Source organism: Nerophis ophidion, linkage group LG16, assembly GCF_033978795.1.
Source record: "Nerophis ophidion isolate RoL-2023_Sa linkage group LG16, RoL_Noph_v1.0, whole genome shotgun sequence".
Lineage (NCBI taxonomy): Eukaryota > Metazoa > Chordata > Actinopteri > Syngnathiformes > Syngnathidae > Nerophis > Nerophis ophidion.
In genome coordinates this window covers 52,472,780-52,480,966 of record NC_084626.1, presented here as the reverse complement: position 1 = coordinate 52,480,966, position 8,187 = coordinate 52,472,780, and the positions used below count along the sequence as shown (strand labels likewise).

Below are 8,187 nucleotides of genomic sequence, written 5' to 3'. Positions count from 1 at the left end.
TTAGACCCGCTCGACATCCATTGCTTTCCTCCTCTCCAAGGTTCTCATAGTCATCATTGTCACCGACGTCCCACTGGGTGTGAGTTTTCCTTGCCCTTATGTGGGCCTACCGAGGATGTCGTAGTGGTTTGTGCAGCCCTTTGAGACACTAGTGATTTAGGGCTATATAAGTAAACATTGATTGATTGATTGATTTTAATCCGTCCATCCAGTTTCTGCCGCACCTGTTCAAGAAGTCGCATTAATAGTAAGAAGTATTTTATTTATTGTTGGTTAGCTTCAGAATAACAATGTTATTAAAAAGAATACTTATTATACTCTAAAAATGTTGGTCTTACTTAAAAGTGCACACATTTAGTTGTATTCAGTCTTACAAAAAAATATTATATGGCTCTCACGGAAATACTTTTTAAAACATTTGGCTTGTATGACTCTCAGCTAAAAAGGTTCCCGACCTCTGCTTTAAGGCAACACTTGCCTGGACCTTAAAAAGTACAAATTGGAGGCCTGCATCCCTAATGCATACAATATTAACAGCAGGAAGTCATATAATAGTCAATGTTTGTCAACACGCCTATTAAGAGTCAAAAGACTAAATAAAAAAGATTAAGACAACACTGGTAGTGCCGGCCATCACTTTATTTGAAAAGCATTCAACCCCAGCATCCATCTTCACTCCTCCACTCAGCCAGCATGCAAGCAGCATTCATGCATTCATTCCTCAGCGACAACAGCACATTCTGCCATTGACAGATTATTGGGGGGAAATGTTGTTCTACACCTGAAAGAAGCCAAAAGACTTTTCTGGTGGAGCCATTAACATGTTGGCCTGGTTCTTGTGAGTAATGTGGATCTGGAACGGAAGAATAAAAGCAGAGTGGGCAGGTCTGTGGGGATGACAAAACTTGTTCTTGCACTAAATATTATCTCTTCCAGGAATTCCCAAGAGCAGAAAGCGATGATTTTTCAGATAATTTCTTGGAGTGAGGTTTTCGCTTTAAATGAGATAGGGCGCCTCCTGCTGGTTAATGAAATAAATGCAACTCTGTCCTTTGTGCAGCAGGAGTGTGACTTTTCCACTCCAAATATCAACACTGACTTATTCAACTTACTCTTAAATTAAAAAACACTTTAAGACCAATGTCTTGAAAAAATATATCACTCTTGAATTAACATTGTTGTTAATACTATGATTAATGTTAATTAAAAATTAAACATGAGATATAAATAATAATAGAAGTACAATTGTTTGTATATATTGTATATATAATTAGTGCAAAGGTCTATATGTACACAGGGATATTTCACATGCCTGTACTGTGTATAAAATTGAACTACGTTCATGTTTATGATGTTGTTTATAATGTTGTTTAAAATGTGTATTTATAATATGTTGTGCAAAGGACTTTTTATAACTTTCGGAAGTTTATTTTGTACTTGAATTTGTTTATAGGGTTAGGCGCAATAAGTGTTTAACTTCAGCCTAAACCCTTTCGGTCTGTAACATTTTTTATTTTCAATCTATGAATGTACAACTGTTTTTTTTGCTTTGTTGACCATTGGCCGAAGAACAATAAACTTGAAAAACTTGAAACTTGAAATTGAGCTGACATACTTACAGTTGAACAAGATAAACCTTGTCCAATGATATGATCACAAATAGGATTATTTATTGAACATATGCAGCTGAGATAGGCTCCGGCAACACCCGCGACCCCAAATGGGACAAGCAGTAAAAAAAATGGATGGATATACAGTACAGGCCGAAAGTTATGACCCGCTTTCTCATTCAATTGTCACTGAAGGCATCAAAACTATGAATGAACCAGTGAGGTGCTGTCAGGGGAGGCAGGTGAGGCTAGTGCCTCACCTGTCACCAGGTGGCTTAACCATGAGATGTTCCAAAACAAAGTAATAAAATAAAATAAGTTTTACTATTTCTCTTTTGTTTTATGCTTTCTATGTGATTTTGGTGTGGTTCCTGTATATGTTGATCATTTTCATGGTCAAAATCGCAGAAATTCCATGTTTCCTGATCAAAACAATGCAGCAGATGAGAAGTGAGGCAGACACAGGCGGTGCCTCCACGGCTACACACAGTGTGTATTGAGCATGTGCATGCGAGGGGGCGTATGTTTGTTGCCACGTGGAAAAAGGCCGGTCTTGAGGCAGCAAATACCTCTGCCTCAAGGTAGTGGGCGATACTTTGTCAACTTGCAGTTCAAGGGTGTGCAAAGCAGTAATCCGAGCAATGAGTGGCTAGTTTGGTGGTATAGCTCAGTTGGTAGAGTGGCCGTGCCAGCAAGTTGGGGGTTGCAGGTTCGATTCCCACTTCCGCCATCTTAGTCACTGCCGTTGTGTCCTTGGGCAAGACACTTTACCCACCTGCTCCCAGTGCCACCCACACTGCTTTAAATGTAACTTAGATATTGGGTTTCACTATGTAAAGCGCTTTGAGTCGCTAGAGAAAAGCGCTATATAAATATAATTCACTTCACTTTATTTTGAACAAACTACGATATAAAACATGTTATTTTTACATAACTCCACATGTGTGCATTCATAGTTTTGATGTCTTTAGTGACAATCTACAATGTAAATAGTTGAGAAAATAAAGAAAACCCAATTGAATGAGAAGGTGTGCCCAAACTTTTGGACGGTATTGTAAACCTTAGACTCGGGTCAGGCTGATTAGGATAATAAGTACTAACCAAATATACTGCAAAAGAAGGGAGTCATAAAAACTGGTGGGAAATACATCGGCATACAATTTTGCAGTGTTAAGATAAATAAATTGTAACTAAATGAATACTGATAATATTGATGTTTCTTAAATTATCAATTAAAAAAAATGCAAATGGAAATACGGCTTAAACACTTTGGTCCTAATTTTAGCGCTTAACCAACTTCTAGGCCTTTAGCTCAAGACTGTTGAAAACAGTAAAAAATATAAAAATAAAACAAAATAAGTGATTTAAATTAGCCCTTTTTTTGTCTTTTTTAATTTTATATTGTATTATCTTGTTTATTATTATTGTTTATTGTTATTTTAAATACTCTTATTTGTATGTGCTTATATTTTATTTCCTTGACATGTTTCCTTAATGTCATAATTTGCTCAACCTAATGGATGTGTCAGATTGTTGAATATGTTGCAAGTGCCTACATATCTACATTGTGGATATGTTTGTTCAATTAAAAAATAAAAAATAAAAATAAACATGTGAAAACAAAAAAATAACAAAACAAAAAAAAATACTTTATTTCCAGAAATGTTTTTTCAATTAAAAAATGTGTGTGGGGGAAAAAATTAGCCCTTTTTTGTCTTTTTGAATTTTATATTTTATCATCTTGTTTATTGTTATTGTTTATTGTTATTTTTAATACTCTATTTGTATTTCCTTTTGTTATTTTTCTTTGACATATTTTGTTAATGTCATAAGTTACTGAACCTGACGGATGTTTGTTCAATTAAAAAAAGTCTGAGATTAAAACAAAGAGATAAAGTTGGGATAGTCTTTTTTTCTTCTCTTTTTTTTTAATCTCCAGACTTCTTTCGTTTCATATTTTCATTACTGCCACAAGTGGTGGAACAGTGTATTACAACTGATACAGACCACAGCTGACGAACACTTTTTTTTTTGGGCGGCCTAGCCTTCCGGTAACGAAACACTGGTCTAAAGGATATACTACATTCTCTCATTAGACGAAGACTAAAACTTACTGTACAAGGAGGCTGCATCCAAGGCTCCCCGTCAACTTGCATGGGCAATGATTTCGAAGTCCTATACGGGAGGGGGAGCCAAAATGTCATTTTCGTATTGTTATTTTGTATAAATATGTTGTGTTTTGAGGGAGGCAAAGGCTCACAACCTGATGGTTACTTGGGCAGTCTGCGCCAGCCTGTGCCCGGCGCTCTTCAGTCCAGCGTAGATCTGACCCAACTCGATCACCCCTTCCAGACCGAGCACCTCCAGACGCTTGTCGGTCATATCTGGACAGAGATCTTGCTCGGAAATTGTGCAGGAAACCGAGGACACAAAAAAAAAAAACCCTTACCTTGAAGCGTGGTTTTCAGAACCACCGGGTCGGTGATGGTGTCATGCTGCGTCACATCTGCTGGCTCGCCAGGCTTCTTGGACTGGCCCCACAGGTTGGTGCCGCCGTATATGCTGGGTATGTTGACCACAGCGATGCCCGCTATGGAGACGCTGCTCAGGTCCAGAGGTTTGCCACTGCACTGTGGGGAGGGGGTTGAACAGGGATCAGGATCACACACCAAGCCTCTTAGACAGGGAAAGGTCAAAGGGAGGTTCACCTCAATTGTCAGACAGTCGGCGAGCTTCTTGTACGACAAGTTGATGGTCTCGGTCGAGGCCATCTCCAAGTACCACAGCTTGTTTTTTATTCTTGAAAACATCAGAGGATATTAGTGTGACAGTGTTGTAGAGACCACGCTACTTAGGTTTCAAGTTTTCCCAGTAATACTGTGACGGTATCTGACGAAAACTTGGTGAGGGTAGTTTTTTTCTGGCGCTTTAGAGTCTGAAAATAAACAACATCTGGCAGAATCCTCTGCCCAGCGTGGAAGGCTGGAAGCAGAAAGTGCATGGTCCCAACAGGTATGAAAAACTTTTTTTTGGGGGGGAGATTCCCTGAAAATGTCATCAAACTCAGTCTGTTTGAGTTCCGTTGTTGACAAACACACAAACTCTGGTGAAAACATAACCTCAAAACAAACACTTAGAAGCTATTTGCAACTATTTTTATAATGGCCTGCAGCACATTTAAAAAAAGTACACACACACACACACACACACACACACACATATATATATATATATATATATATATATATATATATACATAAACATATATACCTATTAAGTATATATTTACATATTTGTATACATACATACGTGTATATTTACATACATACATACATACATATATATATATATATATATATATAAAAAGTATATATGAACATACATATTTACATACATACATACATATATATATATATAAAAAGTATATATGAACATACATATTTACATACATACATATATACACATACATACAGTATATACATGCATATATACGTACATATATATATATATATATATATATATAAATATACATATACACACAGAATCAGACATACTTTATTAAACCCCGAGAGGAAAATAAAAAAAAATTTACATATATACACACACACACATATATATATATATATAAATATATATATATTTATATATACACACACACACATTTATATATACTCACATATATATACAATAATATACATACTGTATATACACATACATATATATATTTATACATATATACAGATACATATACTGTATATACATAAATACATACATAAATATTAATATACTGTATATACATAAATACATATTAATATATATATATATATACAGTACATACATACATGTATGTATGTATGTATATGTATATATATATAAACATATATATATATATACACACACATTTATATATACTCAAATATATATACAATATACATACATACATATATATATATTTATACATATACATACTGTATATACATACATAAATATTAATATATATAAGGTAAATACATACATATTAATAAATATACATACATACATGTATGTATGTATATTAATAAATATACATACATACATACATGTATGTATGTATGTATGTATGTATGTATGTATGTATGTATGTATGTATGTATGTATGTATGTATGTATGTATGTATGTATGTATGTATGTATGTATGTATGTATATATATATATATATATACACAGTATATGTATATATTTGATCAGGTTTTGTTGTGTTCCATTTTCACCTGCTGTTGAACTTGTGAGGTTGTTTCTCTCTCATGGAATGAAAGCGATGGGCAATGGCAGCATCCTGCACAGCCAACATGTTCACGTGTCGATGGACGCATGCGTGTGCACCGAGGTCTCATGGTACCAACTCACCACCCCTATTGAGAAGTAGTTGTTGATGATCCGGGTGGGGACGGGGTCTCCGCTATCTTTGGCATCACTCTGGATCACCTCGATGTTCCAGCGGTCCATGTGGATCAGCTCACTTCCCTCGATGTTCTTCAGGACCTCGCTCAGGTCCGAGCCTTCGTAGCCTTCCGCCGAGGAGCATTGAGCATCGTTAGTGGGAGGCTACCCGCCCGCTTGCCTGTGCGGCGTTCTCTTACCTCCTCCCCAGCGCAGACAGCGAGCCAAGTCGTTCCCCGTGCCCAAGGGCAGGATAGCCACCTGAGGGGGCACCGGCAGGTCCGCTTTGTCTGGAAAGGCACGGCGCAGAGTTAAACGTGTGGGGGCCCCGATTCTTCTCCAAAAGTGCTACCTATGGCATCCAGGAGCCACCCGACCGTGCCGTCTCCCCCGCATGCCAGGATCCTGAAGTCACGGAGATTACGGAAGAAGCGTAACCTAAAATAACACCAGTTCTTGTTAATAGAGAATCAAACGTGCATCTTATAGGCGAGCTAGGATGCCGTTTACCCTGGGGCGGGGCCGCCGTCTGATAGGTTGTAGACTTGGCGCGGGTTCAGCAGGTACTGAAACATGCTGAGAACTCTGTAGAAGACACGCAAATAATCCAAAAATGTCATTACGATGCTCATAAATGCATGACAATGCAGCAGGGGCCTCATGTATTAAGAAGACCTGCTTGGATTTCCTGCCAAAAAAATGGTGCACTCTCAAATCCATACATTCCGATGCACTGTAGAGTGCGCACGCTTTTTTTAAACATCCATCCATCCATTTTCTTTCGCTTATCCGAGGTCGGGTCGCGGGGGCAGCAGCCTAAGCAGGGAAGCCGATACTTCCCTCTCCTTGTAGTAGACCAGTCCATCCAGCTGGATTCGGCTGCGTGTCTGGCAACCTCAGTCAGGGAGAGGGGGCTACAGAATATGGACCGTGATTGTACTACCATTTCTGGCCAATTTTGTACATATGGCTCCTTTAAAGTCCTACTGAAAGCCACTACTAGCGACCACGCAGTCTGATAGTTTATATATCAATGATGAAATATTAACATTTCAACACATGCCAATACGGCCTTTTTAGTTTACTAAATTGCAATTTTAAATTTCCCGCTGACTTTCTTGTTGAAAACGTCGCGGAATGATGACGTGTGTGTGACGTCTTGGACTGTAGAGGACATATTAGTGCAGCACCACCAGCGGCTAAACATTGTCTCTTTTCATCGCGCAATTACTCAGTATTCTAGACATCTGTGTTGCTGAATCTTTTGCAATTTTTTCAATTAATAATGGAGACGTCAAAGTAGAAAGATGGAGTTGGGAAGCTTTAGCCTTTAGCCACACAAACACACGGTGATTCCTTGTTTAAAATTCCCAGAGGTGAAGCTTTACTATGGATCAGAGCGGTCAAGCCAACATGGTTCCCGACCACTTGTCAACTGGCAGGTTTCGGTGAGAAAATTGTGGTAAAAAGTCGCCTCTTACCGGAGATCAGCTGAGCTTGCGTCGTCCATGCAGCTGCCGTCAACTTCCCTCAAAGACTGGCCTCAAGACACCCGTGGCCACACCCCTCCGACTATCAGGTACTATTTAATCTCACTAAAACACTAGCAACACAATAGAAAGATAAGGGATTCCCCAGAATTATCCTAGTAAATGTGTCTAAAAACATCTGAATCCGTCCCAATGCAATCGCCTTTTTTTTTACTTTCTTTTTTTTCTTTCTTTTTTTTTTCTAGTCCTTCGCTATCAATATCATCATCCACAAATCTTTCATCCTCGCTAATTTTGATAGTAGGCTAATATAATTAATATGGACACATCATACGCTGCATTCATTATAACACTTATTTAAGACTTTTAAAGTCATTTTGATAGTAGGCTAATATAGACACTTACATCATGTGTTGCCTTCATTATAACACTTATATAAGACTTTTAAAGTCATTTTGATAGTAGGCTGGTTTAGACACTTACATCAAGTGTTGTCTTCATTATAACACTTATATAAGACTGTTAAAGTCTTTTTGATAGTAGGCTAATATAGACACTTTCATCATTTGTTGCCTTCATTATAACACTTATATAAGACTTTTAAAGTCATTTTGATAGTAGGCTAATATAGACACTTTCATTATGTGTTGCCTTCATTACAACACTT

The 8,187-nt window shown here is 37.6% G+C and overlaps 1 protein-coding gene across 6 annotated transcripts in view; it reads right to left on the bottom strand.

The window, feature by feature from the left end:
- Window positions 1–621: 621 nt before the first annotated feature.
- The window catches only part of LOC133535569 (diacylglycerol kinase alpha-like), a 42,971-nt gene continuing 35,405 nt past the window's right edge, over window positions 622–8,187 (bottom strand). For all 6 annotated transcript variants that reach the window (XM_061875503.1, XM_061875502.1, XM_061875505.1 and 3 more), the window contains 10 exons: window positions 6,541–6,615; window positions 6,383–6,468; window positions 6,231–6,320; window positions 5,998–6,158; window positions 5,862–5,926; window positions 4,319–4,409; window positions 4,060–4,240; window positions 3,874–3,994; window positions 3,725–3,785; window positions 622–853 (listed from right to left, as the gene is read on the bottom strand). In XM_061875503.1, coding sequence (XP_061731487.1) covers window positions 776–853; window positions 3,725–3,785; window positions 3,874–3,994; window positions 4,060–4,240; window positions 4,319–4,409; window positions 5,862–5,926; window positions 5,998–6,158; window positions 6,231–6,320; window positions 6,383–6,468; window positions 6,541–6,615 — 1,009 coding nt within the window. In that variant the 3' untranslated portion in view covers window positions 622–775. The remainder of the gene's footprint in view (window positions 854–3,724; window positions 3,786–3,873; window positions 3,995–4,059; window positions 4,241–4,318; window positions 4,410–5,861; window positions 5,927–5,997; window positions 6,159–6,230; window positions 6,321–6,382; window positions 6,469–6,540; window positions 6,616–8,187) is intronic.